General features: G+C 39.5%; 2 protein-coding genes and 1 long non-coding RNA gene across 4 annotated transcripts; 1 reads left to right on the plus strand and 2 right to left on the minus strand.

Annotated features, from left to right (window-relative positions):
- Nucleotides 1–212: 212 nt before the first annotated feature.
- On the minus strand, nt 213–7897 carry LOC114354410 (short-chain specific acyl-CoA dehydrogenase, mitochondrial). Of its 2 annotated transcripts, none has more exons than XM_028306780.1 (9): nt 7538–7897; nt 7276–7442; nt 4954–5212; nt 4282–4443; nt 3513–3579; nt 2586–2737; nt 1659–1750; nt 1182–1381; nt 213–631 (listed from the first exon to the last, which is right to left on the minus strand). In XM_028306780.1, the coding sequence occupies exons 1-9, from the start codon at nt 7575–7577 to the stop codon at nt 538–540; spliced, it is 1233 nt and encodes a 410-aa protein (XP_028162581.1). In that variant the 5' UTR covers nt 7578–7897; the 3' UTR covers nt 213–537. The 2 variants fall into 2 exon arrangements, with proteins under 2 accessions (XP_028162581.1, XP_028162582.1); XM_028306781.1 differs by having other exon boundaries at nt 2586–2725; nt 7538–7895.
- A 343-nt stretch (nt 7898–8240) lies between these two features.
- Nucleotides 8241–9207, minus strand: LOC114354456 (uncharacterized). Its single transcript, XR_003656019.1, has 2 exons — nt 9063–9207; nt 8241–8394 (listed from the first exon to the last, which is right to left on the minus strand). It is a non-coding gene; the product is annotated as an uncharacterized LOC114354456 (long non-coding RNA).
- Nucleotides 9208–10448: 1241 nt separating this feature from the next.
- Nucleotides 10449–17017, plus strand: dor (vacuolar protein sorting-associated protein 18 dor). The gene is made up of 8 exons (XM_028306766.1): nt 10449–10934; nt 11057–11385; nt 11646–11693; nt 11938–12249; nt 12330–13552; nt 14240–14413; nt 14445–14560; nt 16413–17017. Exons 1-8 carry the CDS (start codon nt 10679–10681, stop codon nt 16655–16657), a joined length of 2703 nt encoding a protein of 900 aa, XP_028162567.1. The 5' UTR covers nt 10449–10678; the 3' UTR covers nt 16658–17017.
- The last annotated feature ends 238 nt before the right edge of the window (nt 17018–17255 follow it).

A 17255-nucleotide genomic window follows, 5' to 3' on the forward strand; every position in this document is an offset into this window, starting at 1 on the left:
AATACACATCTATATATATAAAAATGAAACCCGTTTCGCGTTGTCACGGCATCACGTGTGAACGGCTGAACCGATTTCGATAATTCTTTTTTTTAAATGTTTGTGGAAGTCCAAGGATGGTTCTTACGGAAAAAAATATTAAGAAAATCTCTACGCTAAGGCGGTACGAAGTTCGCCGGGTCAGCTAGTTATCAATATATTTACTTTGTTGTATAAATTTCTGACTTCACCATACCATTTATATGACCATGTTAACATGGGCTAGTGTCGGCTCATATACCCATTTACCTAACACCCTGTATATGGTAGAATTATGAAAATAAAATAAAGATTGAGTCGTTTGACACATAAAAGTTGAATAAAGCGTTCATTTTAAAGTTGTCCATTCGAAGCGCATTCACCTGTATAAATATTACGCATTTAAATCAATATGCACGATGCACATTATATCTTGAGTGTTTAGATACTGATATTTTATCGATGTAGATATTTAGGTATACATCAGTCGCAACTTATCGTTCTATCGTCCGTGCCGCATCATAGGGCGCCGTGTTCCTTGAGTAGGTAGTGACCGACGAGGCGTTTCTGAATGTCGGTCACACCACCGTAGATCTGCGTACCGCGGGCGTCCCTGTTGGAATAAATAATTTCATTATTCGCCACGTACTAAAGTATACCTTCATACCTGCAGCGTACCTAAAGTCCCTCTTACTGAACCTACTTTTTTTTAAAGATTACTAATAGTCCCGTGAGCCCCTCATGTTAAGCTAAATAAGCTTGTGTTACGAGTGGGCTCCCTACAATAGTCGAGCGGCGGTGGGATTCGAACCCGCGTTCCTTGGATCTCGAGTCGGCCAGTCCGACTACTTCACTGTTGGGCTATCGTGGCTATGCCTCTTAATGTACCTAATAAAGTGCCTCTTACTGTACCTAAAGCGCCTCTTACTGTACGTAAAGTGCATCTTACTGTACCTAAAGTGCCTCTGACTGTACCTAAGTGCCTCTTATTGTACCCAAAGCGCCTCTTACTGTACCTAAAGTGCCTTTTACTGTACCTAAAGCGCCTCTTAATGTAACTAAAGTGCCTATTACTGTACCTAAAGCGCCTCTTACTGTACCTAAAGTGCCTCTTACGGTACCTAAAGTTCCTCTTACTGTACCTAAAGCGCCTCTTACTGTACCTGAAGTGCCTCTCGGCGTTATAGTTGGTTGACAGCCCGCGGCCGCCCATGATCTGCACGCAATGATCGGCCACAGCGGCGGCGTTACGTCCCGCCACGTATTTCGCCATTGCGCTGTTTTTCGTACACACGTGAGTTGCCGCGCGGTACGTGAGAAGACGCGCTGTTTCGACGAGGATACACATGTCGGTTAGGCGGTCCTGGAAAGAAAGAAATATTTATTACAATTGGGGTTAACACAAAAAAACATTAAAAATAAATAAGATGTCTTGGTGTGCTACCTTGTACGTCACCTACTGTAATGGTGTAAATTTTTACACTGAAATCTGCCCTCAATGGGAATCAAACCCGGGAGCCCAGGAGTAGGTGTTTTTACCACTAGGTAATAAGGAATAATCTACTCCTGGGCTCCCGGGTACAGAAGTACGGGGTAGAACTTCGGGTACAGAGGCGGTTTAGCATAATATAATAACATACCTTGACTGACGGCAGTCTTGTAAGGATTTTTCCAAAAGCCTCTCTCTCCTTGGCGTACTCCATGGCTGTATCCAAAGCCGCTTGTGCGATGCCTGTAAAATACAAGGCTGTTGTTACATGTGCTGTTGAGATTATGCAGTGGCTACATTAGTCTCCATACATACTGTGCGTTTACTTGTTAGAAGAACGGGACTATTCCCACCCCTCGTTCCCACCACTGCAATTCCTGTGTAGCCAGGATCAGCTTGACCGCCAACAAAAACCCAACCAGTGAAGGTCAAGTTTGTCCCGGGGAAAAGTTAAACTGTCATTGGATCCGCAACGAAATTAATCAGAAGAACATATTGTTAGAAGAAGTAGACTGTGAACTTGCCAGCAGCATGAGCAGCTATCCCGATGCTCCTCTGGTCCAGCTGCTCTATGGATATGCATAAGTCTTCCCCCACCATATTACTCTTGGGGATTTTCACTTCTTCCAGTGTTAGTATGTATTTCATTTCCCCTCTTTTTTGTCTTGCACGACCTCCTGAGTGCTTAAACGAAGAAGAAGAAGACTTTAAACTTACCAACAGCATGAGCAGCTATCTCAATCCTTCCCTGATTCAGCTGCTCCATGGCTATCCGAAAGCCTTCCCCCGTTCTCCCACCATATAACTCTTGGGGATCCTCACTTCATCCAGCATGATATATTTCACTACCCCTTCTCTTGTATTTTATGGGTTTAATTTTTAGACGCGGGACGGAAGACGTAGTGTGGGAAGGACCCCCACTAGGTGGACCGACGATCTGGTGAAGGTCTCGGGAAGTACCTGGATGCGGGCAGCGCAGGACTGATCTTTGGAAATCCTTGGGGGAGGGCTTTGTCCAACAGTGGACTGGAGTGGAGTGGCTGAAACGAGAATTCTTAGAAGACTGTAAATGACTTACCAACAGCATGAGCAGCTATCCCAATCCTTCCTTGATCCAGCTGCTCCATGGCTATCCGGAAGCCTTCCCCTGGTTCTCCCACCATATAACTCTTCGGAATCCTCACTTCATCCAGGGTGATGTCGCACGCGGTCGCAGCCCTGTAAGACACGCTTCACTTCTATTTCATAAGCTCTTTTAATGCTGTGAATTGGAGCTAGGTTTGGTTGTTTAGATGTTTAGAAAGTTAGTAAGCTTATTTAAGAATCGACGATCGGCAAAGGCAAGCTATATCTGGGACCTGTATAAGGCTGCGTTTTCACCAGATGTGCGAGGATGCGTAGCGAGGGATATTTTTAATTTTTTTTTATTTAAAGACTTTATTGCACACACAACAATGTTCTGTACAAAAAGGCGAGCTTAATGCCATACGTCATTCTCTACCAGCTGACCTTGAGCGAAACAGAGATATGTTTGTAAAGAACCAATAGAATCTTTGGTGGAAACGCAGCCTAATAGTGCTCTGAAGAGGACCTACGTACATACTAGTAATGAGGGTTTTCTCGATTGAAAAATCCGCCAGATGGCAATACGTAGACGGGAGGTCCAAATGATGCATGATTGGTGGATTTTGACATGACATTGACATAATTGTCAATGTCATGTCAAAATCCACCAATCATATTTGATTATGTCGCGAACACCCTCATTGGAATAATACTCGTACATCCAAAAAAAATAGTGAACTTAAGTCTACAAAATTAAAGCCTTTTTTTAGCCAATACGGCTACACTATAAAGAATCCAGTGATGGAGGATATGTATTCGAGTTTATTTGGCGTCGTTTTCAAAGGGTGCATAATAAATTAAAAAAATAACATATTAAAGTAAATATGCAAATAGTAAGAAAGAGATGGAAAGGTTTAAGCAATGAAAGAGCAACAAATACCTGACGCCCATCAACGGCTCCTTCTTGCCTCTGAACACGCCTTCAGCGTCCAGCGGGACAAGGAAACCTGTAAAGATTCATTAGTGTTAGGTACTATTAGCACAGAATAATAATAAGTATGCTATTAGTTGGTATCCCTGCTACGAAAAGAGAATATCTTCATTGAATATTGTACTTTGCGATATCATTGTAAGGTCCAAAATCAGGCGAGAAAAAGTGTAATTCTGTGGTGAGCTAACTTATTGGCGATATCAGGTGAAGTTGATTGATGAACTGATATCAGAATTCTAATTCAAAGAACTGCATAATCAGATCTGGCCACAAACAATAAAAATAATGTTCGTTTCAGCCAAATGACGTCCACTGCTGGACAAAGGCCTCCCCCAAGGTTTTCCACAATGAACGGTCCTGCGCTGCCCGCATCCAGGCTCTTCCCGCGACCTTTACCAGATCGTCGGTCCACCTAGTAGGAGGCCTGCCCACGCTACGTTTTCCAGCCCGTGGTCGCCACTCGAGAACTTTCCTGCCCCAACCAAAATAATGTTCATCAACCTAAAAAGAAGAAGAATAAGAGTAGGCGCACACCGTTGATTTTTAGTTGGCCGATAGTTGTGCCCGATTTGAATTTGTATGAAGAATCGGCCAAATCGAATCGGCGTAGTGTGCGCACTCCCATACATGCCCATACTGATCAACTGCCCGACTAAACTATCGGCCGACGAAAAATCAACGGTGTGCGCCTACTCTAAGAAAAAGGTCTTTAACTTACACGCGATTCCTTTATGCCTGAGCTCAGGGTTGACGGTCGCGAACACGACGGTCGCGGAGCCTTCAATGGCGGACGTGACCCAGCTCTTCTTGCCGCTCAGAATCCAGTGGTCGCCGTCGGACTTCGCTATAGTCTTGATGTTGGCGACGTCACTGCCAGCGTCTGGCAAAGAAAGAAATATCTCACTTTGTCAGTTAAGACCTTTGTCCACTGACCCCTTCAATTGATTTCTATTGTCACGATTCGCGGGTACTTGAGGGGCTTGTAGGGTCACCAGTAGCCATCTTTATAACGTTAGCTGGCGAAAAATCTATTATTGGTAAAAATATGGGGGATGTGAGAAACATGCCCTTTTTAGGATTTGGTATTTTGATTTCTTTTTATATTCATAAAATAAGCTATACCATAATACAGTTTTTTGACAAGATCTTCAAAAATATCAGATTATTCTACTACATACCTACAGATTAAAATAGATTAGATAGCAAAATATACATAGCATAGATATTATGCAATCCACATAAACCAAAATACTAGTAGTTATAAGGTGCAGTAATAATTTTAAAATTAGGGACAATATACATTTTACCACACCATATAACGACATTTTATCAGCTCATAAATACATAATTAGTCTGTACCTACATGCAATGGATGTAATAAAATGCTTACCAGGCTCGCTCAACGCGAAGCATCCAATGGAACCCTTAGTGAAATCACACAAGAACTTCTCCTTTTGTTCTGGTGTTCCTCTCTCGTTGACCAGGTTGGCGTACAAGAAGTTGTGGATGGACAGGATCATTCCGGTGCTGGCGCAACCACGAGACAGCTCTTCGATGGCTACTGTGAGAGAGAGGTAGTCGAGACCTAGCCCGCCGTATTCCTCGTCTACATTGGCGCCCATCAGGCCAAGTTTTGTGAGTTGTTTTAGCTGGAAAAAATATTGACTCTTATGAAGCCATTCTAGACACTTGGACAGCAGTAAATGTCTTGAGATATTTTAATGCTTTGATGATATCAAAAGAAAAATACTCTTTATTACTATGTCTAAACTTCAGATCATCGGCGATATTATGGTCAAGCAATGTGCTTAAGGCGATTAGTGTCCTCAATCCGCGCTAAATGGGCATTTTGTAAAGCCTACTCCTCTTTTACTGCTGGACAGAAATAGTTGAAAAAAATATATGTTATACAACAGTTTAAGGACTACATTTGTGACGTTTGAATTTTCGCTACGTCTCTTTGTTTTGGATTAAAAAAATAAATACGGGACATCGATTTTTTACTTAAATTCCCTACTCCTCCAAAACGGCTATGTTAATTTAAAAGATTTTTGCACGAATAGATTGGGAATTCTTTAATCTTTAAATGACACGTTGCGTTTTTCAATCGAACATTACTTTCATTCATAAATTTTACTTTTGATAAATTCCGAACGTTTTGCTGTTGAGGGGGCCTTCGCGGGGTGCGGGCGGCAGTCGGCCGCTGGCCTTCAGACGGGGAGGTTGTGTCACTCGCTACAAACTGACATTAGCGATCAAAATGAATTTTTTCTTTGGCTAAGTTGCACCACCTGACGTGACCTAACTTTGACCGTAGCTTTGGCGATAACCGGTGTTTTTTGTATGGAGTTAGACAGACTTTTGACGCTTGTCAAAGTTGAAGTAAGATGGTGCAACCCAGCTTTTGTTCGACAATAGATTTTATGTCAGAATTGTTCATAGAGTACGTGCAGTCAGATAATAACTAATATTTTCTAATTATCTGTCTGGCGGACAAATAATTGAAATTTTGTCATCTAGCCTAGTTGTCGTCAGGAAGTCGGTCTTACTAATTCAGCTTGCAAGATTCCACCCGAACAAACATTTATGTAATTACCTACATACATCATAAATTGCAAGCTAAATAAAAGCTTGTAATAAAGTCGGGTTTGTTCAAATTTCGAGAACGACTGAACCGACAAAAGCATTAAAAAATTTACGAAAAATAAAATAAAATTTTATCCCGTACAAAATGTTCATGGATTTTGTTATTTTTATTAAATGGCTTTACGCCTGAATTAAATGACACCGACATCAAGGTTCATCAATTTAAGTTTAAAATAATAGGCAGTAATGTATGAAGAAAGAGCTTCTATTCTGTATCTACCTATGCCCGTGTATTTTTGATCGGTGTCAAATCGGAGTTTTTGGTGCGGGGTACGCGGGTGTTGCTCGCGGCGTGAAGGTCAAACGCCCAAGGTCATTGAGGACTCTAATCGCCTTAATAAGCCCAGAGTGACTACAAATATGTCAATCCTTCCAATATTATGCATTATAGCATTAACTCCTGTTAATAATAGGCTCCTGCCTGTGTCCTGCTAATGCTAGCTTCAAACTGAGCTAAGCTTGTATTATGGTGACCCAGATAACAATTATTAAATATCTTTACACCTGCAGCATTTTCATACAGATATTTGACTCACATTTGGATTCAGAGCCATGAGTTTAAATAAACATTTTTTCATGCAAATTTTCCACTGATAGCAGCACTTTCAAGGCCACATAAGACTTAAATTTGTATTTTCCAGTATTCAACAACAAGATATTTTTTCAGTTAAACCAAAATTGCTATTAATATTAAAAAATAGTTGCTAATGAATATTAATTAATAGAATCAATAGGACTTAAGTTAATACCTAGTTCTCAGATCATTTTAAATATTTACATACACAAATGTTACATAATAGCATACATAGAAATGAAAACAAATCAACAAGCACCTAGGATTACTTTTTTAAGGTTTAATAAGTAGAATGATTGTTAATAATTTATTTTATTTTATTTGCATTCATTGCAAGCTCATGCAGTAATCAACAAAGATTATGAATGAAACAAGTAAACATTATCTGATAAACTTTTAGTTTGAACATCTCTAATTAACTAATTGTCTTTTATTTAACGAAAAACTGGTTACAATAATTTTTAATACAGTAAATTTAAATCTGGTACATACCTGTTCAAATGGGTACCGGCCCTGGAGATCCAGGCGAGAAGCGTTTGGCTTCAAGTGTTCATTGGTGAAGGTACGGGCCAGCTCCTGGATAGATTTCTGCTGCTCTGTCAGCTGGCTGGTGAAGGTGCGGCACTGAGAAGCCACTGCCTTGGCGCCTGGCCATGATACTATGGAAAAACATATTAAATTGGTATCTTTACCTGGTAGGCATTACAAAATTTGGTTAGAATAGTTTATATTATGTAGTCACAAGAACACTTACGGCCTAATCTGGTGGATTTCAAGAGCGCACCAGATGCCATTGCTGCCGATAACAACTGTGCTTATTGAAAAAATACGCCTCGAATGGGACAAGTCACATATAACAAATAAGATAGTATGTCAATGGGCGATAATGATAGTGAACAAGGTCATCCGAAAACTGGATTTCAGCGTGTATTTCGTTGTTTTGGATGGCGGCGGCGTGCATACGATAACTTCACAAAATTCTAATGATTTGTAGTGCACGTATTACTGACTATTATGAACCTTATAACCTTGATTTCAATATGTTTTTAGTATCTGCCCTTTTAAACATAACTTTGACTTTGAACATAAATACAATAGGTGTTTCCAAAGGAATTTCGGTTTCTGATAACGAAGAAACGAAGACTACTGGTAGACCAAAGATTGTTATCAAATACACCTTGTTAAAATATGATAAAGTCTAAAATAGCTTAGCCGTAATAAAAAGAAGTTGGTGTCAATCAACTGTCAAGTTATAAATGTCAACGTGACGTGCAGTAGTTCGTTCAGAAACAGAAACTTGTGCTTTTGTGTGTGGAAAGGGAAACTGCATAAAAATCAGTTTGAGGTTTGAGTGTTCTTATCATCGTCACCAAATGCGCGACAGAGCTTAAATACCGATACGATTATGGCCATGCGCCTATGCCATCCTTTTTTTTCCCCTTTGTAGGTGTAACATACTTCTTCTTCATTTATTGATGGCGATGGACTTGTGTTTTTTCGCCACTGGGGGCACACTGTTCCGCCAATGTCACGTGCGCAGCTTTTACACAATGTTAAAAATAAATATAAAAAATAATAATTCAACTGCAAAACTAAGCGGACTTATCGTACCTAAAACAAAAAAGACATCACACACAATCACAAAAAGACATCACAAAACAAACAATACACAAAAATTTTGTACAGCATGGATTGGGATAAGGGAAAGGATTGGGAAAAGCTTTTTGTGACACAAAAAAAAAAAAAAAGTCACGGGAGATTTGGATTGAATCTCGCAAGGCCAAATTAAAAGCTACCTACCTACAAATTAATTTTGTTAACATTGATGAATTTAACAAGGGAATTTAAAATAGGGGAGTTAATGGAGTTAAGTATGCATTTAATGTTAGAGGGACGGGGGAAAGCTTTAGGGAGAAAATCGTACAGTGAGGATCCAATTTTGGGACAGTTAAAAAAGATGTGGTTGGTTGTTCCTTCATCCAGGCCGCACTCGCAGATGGAGCTATCTTTAATGCGCATTTTCGCAAGGTGGACAGGGGTGCACGCATGACCAAGACGCAGGCGACATATGACGGAGACAGTTCTTGTAGGTAAGTNGTTTGGTTGGGTTATTGAACCATCCGTGATGGTTCTTTTGGCCGGCTCTGAGTCAACCGCCGTATCTAGACGACGTTTGGTTGGCACTTGTGAAAAAAGGGGTTGTGATAACTCCATCGGGGCGGCCTGGTCTGGAGGATCAGGCGGGTCGGGAGGAATAACCTCCATGCTGTTTTACTTACCAAAAATACAACAAAATGTGTTTACCACCACCTTAGTTAGATTAATAAATGAGCTTAGAGTTGGTTTCTTGTGAAAAAGTGCAATAGATTTTCAAAATAAACGATATTTTTCCTGACACACGTGTAGCCACTGACACTCGCGAGACGGAAAGGGGTGTAACATATATTTTAGGACGTACAATTTCTAAACGCAACACAGATTATACTATTGTCTGTCAAAGTGACATTGACATTTGGTTATCCAGTTTTTTTGTTGTGTGCTGTTTTGTGAGGAACTGAGGAAAAATTGAAGCATTGGGTGCAACAAGGGCGTATCTCGAAAAATTGAGTTTCGAGAAAATTGACGATGAAAGTTTTAATGTCTTATATTTTTTCAATGTTTATAATTTGACTTACACTTACTTTATTATTTGTTAGTCCCATGATTTAACAATAACATTAAGGTATTATAACTATTTTGAAGCAATCGGAAACATCTTAAAATGCGATTTTTTTTACTTGTGTTATCCGCCCTTGTTGCACCAAACTGGTAAACAGATAGGACGTTAATTTAATTATTATTTTTTTATGGAAAATAAATACAATTTGAATACTTATTTTATTAATTTTAGTTAAAATGTAAGTTAATCGTGTGTATTTATTACAATCACCATTAAAATATTCAACTTTCTCAATATTTTTTCCATCTTTCGTGTTTTGATCAGATTTATCAAAATATTCACTAGACTGAAGGGAATCTTCCGAATCAGCTGCAACTGGCCTGGAAGGTCCAGGCTGATCCTCCAGGCCTGCCTGGAAGGTCAGGACCAGTTTCAACCCCTCATTAGACTCACTTTTAGCTAGGTCCACGGACCAAGTCGCCGGATTGGATTTTTAAATATTTTCTTCTTTTTTAAACTAGTTGCCGCAATTTCCGGAGCTAAAAAGGTGAACCTTCAATGTTTTTGTTAATAAATTAAACACCAAATCAACACAAATCTACTCTAGAATCTTAGAGTGAGTCCATTTGCCGGAGGAATAAATAATTGAAAATTCAGTCTGGCGACTTGGTCCGTGTACCAATCTTAAAGGGGGCCAAGTCACTGGAAGACTCAAAATTAGTCTTCAGTAATTTTTTACATTAATAAGTTTTTAAAAACTGCATACAGGTCAAATTTAAACGCACTTTTGTTACTGTGTGCAACAAGGGCGTAGCGCCACTTGTGACATAAATTATTCTCACGCCATCAGGGAGCGGCTGATCGAAACGAGTTTTTGGGATGTTAAACTAGATGGTACAGTGCTATGTATTACTTTTCTCTATGGTACAGTGCATGTTTTGATGTAATAACATCAAAACGGTCTTTCGGTGCCGAACGCCCTTGTTGCTCCCAATGCTTCAATTGTTAAATCGTAGAAAAATCCCTGGAAAAAGTATTGTCGACTTAATTCATGGACTATATAATTAAAGTACAATTTGTTCTAAAAATACATATTGAAAATTAGCAATGTAATACCATAGAGAAATCAAACAAAATTATCGCTATTACCACATTACCACAACAGTTGAGTGACTATTTTTGTGGCGATTAGTGTTTTTGTTTGCTCAAGAAGGCCCTCAGGCCTAAACAATCAAGATGACGTCGATATTCGACCAGTACGAGCAGGCGTCGCAGGTTTCTCAGCGAAGCAAGGCGTCGGAGCCCATGACTTCTTCGGGGTACATCAATATGCAATTTGATGACAATACACCCATGTTCTCGAAGCAGAAGATGAATTTTAATCCTTCAGACCTAATCACGCACGTAGCCGTGTCCAGTGACTACCTGGTGCTTGCCATGGCCAATGGAAAGCTATTTAGGCTGGATCTGAAGAAACCTGATCAGCATGAAGGTTGGTTGTTCTAAGTTTCTTTAACTGACAACAGTATTTAATTATGACTGACTAAAAAGACCGCTAGAGAGAATAAGCTACTGCTGTATTAAATAAAATTAATAAATAAGTTTTCCTTTCAGAAATTGAATACTCAAAGTTTCATCCCAATTCTAAGCTGTCAGGCATATTCCTTGACCCTCTTGGGTACCACTTGCTCCTAGCGTTCACTGCAAGGAACAAAGAAGGTTACCCGGAGCTGGTGTACTTGCATCGAAAGAGCTCCAAGCTGAAACCTGTGAGCAAATCCAAGAACTATGAAGTCACTGAAGTGGGCTGGAACTATGAGAATACGTCGGAGAATAGCACTGGCCCCATCTTGCTGGGGACCTCCCAAGGCCATATCTTAGAAACAGAACTGGAGGCAGACAGTGACAGGATGTTTACAGCCAACCAGCAATATTGGAGACAGGTAATTCAACCACTAATTTCTACTTTCTGAATATTAATTTAAAACTTTATTGTTCGTATTAAAATTAGTTTTCAAATTAATGCTCCAAAAACAATTTATTAATAGTTATTTTGTTATTAATTTTTATTTACTAACCATGTGTAACTACTAACAATCAATTATGAACTGTAGTATATGCTTAATAAAATAAAACAAAAATTAACATACATAGTATTTTTATGTATTTATTAATATTTAATTTATTGTATTTTCTTTACAAGCTGCCTAATTATTTGCCTCTTTACGGAAGCAGGGAAATTGACGGACTGGTAATGTAAACAACATGCTGAACATTATTCAAAATTTATTGAAACAGTGCTACCATTTTCCTGTATTTTATAGTGCCAGTTTTACTAATTATACATAAATGAGATACAATTTATTGTTAAGTTAATGTGAAACCATATAGGCTGTTATCAATAAAATTGTGATAAGAGTTTAGTTTTGCATATCTCTATGATGTAAATGTTTTATTCTTTTCATAAATGTAAATGTTTTATTACTCTTCAACAGATATTTGATATAGGCCATGGAACAGAGATGCCCATAACTGGTATACAATTTCACCGAGTAGGGAATTCCAGCAAGTTCTTTGTTTTCATCACTACTCCGACCAGGTTATACCAGTTCATTGGACATGCGGTAGCTACAGATGGCAAGTTATCGCTCCAGTCTATATTCTACCCATACTTAACTACCCCAGAAACCGGGTTCCAAGAAATACCTTCTACGTTAAAATATTCGAGACTGCAATTCTTTTTTGACAGAAACAATGTCCCAAAAACGTTTGCTTGGTTGACTGAGCCTGGTGTCTTCTATGGACAGGTTAGTATCACTTCAAAAGTATGTATGTAACATCCCTGTCTGTAATAGTATTTATATTGTATTTTTCATTGACCTTCCAGTTAGACCCAACATCACAACAAAATTCAAATACACTATTCACCCAAGGAGAGCTAATCAACTACCCTGCAGAAACACAACCAAAAGATGAAGCTCCACTTTCGTTTGTACTCACGGAATTTCACGTACTTCTCATGTACTCTGACAAAGTTAAAGCCATTTCTCTACTCAATCATGAATTAGTTTATGAAGATACTTATTCCGTTGCTCACGGACAATTAAAAAACATTATAAAAGACCCCAATAGAAGAACAATCTGGGCGGTAACAGATAAAGCTGTGTTCAGGTACAAAGTTGTCAGAGAAGAGAGGAATGTCTGGAGAATTTACACAGATAGGGAACAGTTTGAGTTAGCTAAAGAGTACTGCCACCACAACCCGGCGTTCGTCGACGTCATCAATGTTAAACATGCCGAGCTATTGTTCTCCAAAGGCAAATACGAGGATAGCGCGAGAATTTACGCCGAAACCAAAAGCAGTTTTGAAACTGTGTGCCTAAAGTTTTTGGAGAAAGAAGAGACAAATGCACTCAAAGTGTATTTGCATCAGCGATTGGAAGCCTTGGAAGAAGACGACAAGACCCTAATATCCATGATTGTCATTTGGATGACAGAGCTCTATCTAGCCCAATTGGGTCTTTTACGGCGTTCCGGGAAAGAAGATGACGAGCAGTACCACCAGATCCAAAGTGATTTCGAAGTGTTTCTGCTCCATCCTAAAGTAGCCAAATGTATGCAGCACATCAAATCTGTCGTATACGATTTGATGTCGTCCCACGGTGATAAACAGAATTTGATCAAGCTTACGCTTATAAACGAAGACTACGAAAATGTTATAGCTCAGCATATTTACAGGAAAGGGTACTTGGAGGCATTGAGTATGTTGCAGACTTGGAGGAAGCCGGAGTTGTTTTACCAGTTTGCGCCAGTTTTGATAGAAGAGACTCCGAAGCATACGGTGAATGCGTTGATCGCGCAAGGGCCGAAATTGAGCCCGGTGAAGTTGCTGCCAGCGTTTTTGTCTTGTCAAAACGACAAGGCGCACGTGGATGAGATAATCAGATACTTGGAGTTCATGCAGCAGAACTTCAACGTGAAAGACCGCGCGATCCACAACTACTTGCTGACGCTATACGCGGAGCACGATCATACGGCGCTGATGAGGTATTTGGAGCGCCAGGGGCAGGATGCTACCCTCGTGAACTATGACGTCCATTACGCATTAAGGTAAGAGAAACACAATACTTTTACTGAAATCTACCCAAATATTGTAATCGGGAAAATCTACGTGAATAAAGTCCAACAATGTATTTGATGATAAAATATCCTTTATTTTGATTTAGTTTCACAAAAAACAATTCTCCCGTGACACTGTTGATGACATGACATTTTCTTCTTTTTATTACTTTATGGTATTAAACATTCCGCCCACCATGACCGAATTTTTTATACAATAAAAGAATGGCTACTTCACTTATTGTCGGCCGTTTGGTGTAGTGGTTCGAAACGGACTACTATTCCGGAGGTAGCGGGTTCGATTCCCGCACAGTACAAACAGTTGTGTGCATGAACATATTTGTTTGTATTGGACTGGGTGTTTTCTATGTATAATAAGTATGTATTTAAAAAAAAAAAGTATTTAAGTATGTTTATATCCGTTGTCTAGTACCCATAGTACAAGCTTTGCTTAGTTTGGGACTAGAAGCGCAGTGTAAAATGTCTAAGGATATCTATTTATTTATTATTTATTAGTTTACTCGTAATTCCACTATTTTGAAAGAAATTCATGCTAATTTAGCTAGATATAAAAAAAAAAAAAAAAAGATATCGTGCCAGCAAAACACAACCTCTTAAACAAAAACAAATAATGGTAGCTGAACTAGCTGATAGTTAAAGTATTTATTAATTACCTAGGCTATGTCGCGAGAAGAACCTCTCCGAAGCATGCGTGAAGCTCTCAGCCCTGCTAGGGCTGTGGCAGGCCGCGGTAGAGTTGGCGCTGCAGGTGGACCTAACGCTTGCCAAGTCCGTCGCCAACATGCCTGAGGAGACCGAGATGCAGCGCCAGATGTGGCTCAATATCGGTGAGTGAACTGAACCTTATTACCTGGTCTAAAAGCACAATATTCCAAAAAACAAAAGAACATTTGGACGCGTTGGATCTGGGAAAGACCAAGTCCGTCGCCAACATGCCTGAGGAGACCGAGATGCAGCGCCAGATGTGGCTCAATATCGGTGAGTGAACTGAACCTTATTACCTGGTCTAAAAGCACAATATTCCAAAAAACAAAAGAATATTAGGACGCGTTGGATCTGGGAAAGACCAAGGCCGTCGCCAACACATGCCCGAGGAGACTGAGATGCAGCGTCAGATGTTTCTCAACATCGCTGAGTTTTGCAAACTTGTATCACCTAGTCTTAGGCCCGGTTTCCACCAAGGCGGAGTTGAGAGGATATACGCACGTTCATAATCAAACCGTCACTATACGAAATTGGCAGAAATTGAGTTAACAACGCCATCAATCAGAGCTCCGCGAAAAGTGCATGCTGTAAAAATCCCACGCTTAAAACTCAAATAGTTCGGCAGATATCACTAGTGTCGTTATGAAGTTTAATGGGGAAACCGGCATATGTTGTGAGTAACAGTGACACGTTTTTAGTAGTGACGGGAACTGGACGGGACGCCGTGATAGTTATGTGGACTCTGTGTTGAAAAACGTCATTTTTAGCATAAAGACGCTTTTACTCCAAATCATTAAGATAAGTCACAATAAAGTAATACGAAAAACGCCTTAAAACAAAAAGTGACAATATTTCTCTTACATTTTTAAGAAAATTGTTCCATCACTTCGTAGAATATTGTGTTTATCCAAATTGTGTAATATTAAAACAGCAAGAAAGATTTTTAAATGATTAAGTCAATCCAAACACTAGTAAAATCAAAGAAATTATAAAGGTAATTACTACATTATCTAGCGTTTGTGGACTATTTATTTATTTATTCGATCACTAACAAGGTTACATTGAGGCTTCACAAAAGTAACTATAAAGAAATGAAAATGCCTTGGAATCGATCGAGATCTGAGCAGTGCTACAGTCTCTCCAACGGTGCCAAATTGACTATAGATACATCGAAGTGTTGAAAGGGGCCTGTTCATCTCCGCGAGTTTACATCGAAAACAAAACACGCACGATTGCCCCCTACAAGAGTACTATTCGACAAGGCCTCACATACGAGCGAACATTGACTCACGCACGCGTATTCTTGTGTATGATGGAAAAAAATAAAGAAAATGGTGTACTAAATACTGTGCAGTATTTAACTGCCTAAATAATAATAAAAACACAGAATGTACTTTTTTAAGTTGCCTCAAGACACTGAGAGGTAAATAAGTAGTTAATATTATTCATGATAATTCATGCTAAATCATGTATTTCCTCCGCCATTTTCTGCAGATTGGCACCTCACGTCACATCATTTTACCGAAGTCAGCCCTATAGCTTCGGCGCAGTACCGATCACTGACGTTTGTCAACAAAACTTCTGACAAACTTGCTTGACTCTTGAGACAAGCTAAATTACACCATATTGTTAATGACATTGAGCATACATTTTTTTAAATACCTTCGCGAAGTAAAACTTCTGTACGTAGTACTTATTATTATTCTGTGTACAGGCGTAAGGTACTGAAGCATAACTCAGTTCCCATGCGCGCACAAGTTGCAGTGTCTGCATATTCAGAAAAATATCGCCGATAGATACTAGGTGAGGTAATGCACAATACTATAGATACTATTATTGTTCCCGCTCGGTAACGAGTTCCACAGTGACTGTATTAAAAAAATGTGGTCAGCAATGATCTCCTGTACGCCTAGGATGCGCGCCGCGATAAACTTTTATCTCGCATTTTATCGATTTTACGATACGCGATACGCCCATTATTATTGGTTTTTGGGCCTTCATTTGCGCCAGCTCGACCAGGTTTGATCTATTGTGCATACACGCCCATACATTTGTCGTCTAAAATCGTTGATAAGATTTTATCACGACGCGCATCCAAGCCCGGCTGAATTCTAATCGCCTATTTGTTACTCAGGCCCCGCCCGCCGCAACAAGCTGACGGACTTACAACGCCAACTGTCAGTGCTGTCAAACATCGAGCTGTCAACGGTGACGTCATCAGGGCTGCCGCTTCGCGAGGTCCTGCGCAACGAGATCGACGACATAGTGGCAAGCGAGTGCGTGTTCTGTGGAGAGTACATGATCAACTGCATTGACAAACCGTTCATAGCGGCCGCAGACTGGGACCGCCTGATGCGCGAGTGGGAGTGAACTGACCACAGACAATACGGTTTTTTTCCAATTGACACACTTCTTTGAGCTGTCAAAACGCGGCTTTTTTCCAATTTTGTAAGTCAATCTATGACATCACTGATTAATTTCAGTTGTCTTACTATTTACAGATTGATTTATTGTGTCGAGTACCTACCTAATTGAAGAGCGATCAATTATTGTAACAGTTAATCTGGTCCTTGCTAAAGTTTCAAATGATATAGTATTATTGCTGTGAGAGACCATGTTTATGCGCGTGACTGTACTGAGTTTGCAAGTGGGAAAAAATGAAATGTTGACAGCAATGATTGCTGGATATAAGTGAATAGTAAATATTTTATCACTTTTGTAACTAAAAATAACTCCCTAAAGAGTATGTATGGTCAACATTTCAACCAAATAGTGCTTCTGTGATATGATTATGTTATCAGAGTTTATTTTCATGTAGAGGTTTTTTTTAATGTTCTATAGCGAATATTTTAATGAAATTATTATTATATTATCAATGTAAGCTATCTTAGTAATCGCCATCTTTTTAGTTGTATGATTTTTGTATTTTTAATTCGTAAGCTGAACTGATTAAATTCAATATTATTCC

This window comes from Ostrinia furnacalis, unplaced genomic scaffold (genome assembly GCF_004193835.3).
Source record: "Ostrinia furnacalis isolate ACB-3 unplaced genomic scaffold, ASM419383v2 OfSCF2049, whole genome shotgun sequence".
In the NCBI taxonomy this organism is placed as follows: Eukaryota; Metazoa; Arthropoda; class Insecta; order Lepidoptera; family Crambidae; genus Ostrinia; species Ostrinia furnacalis.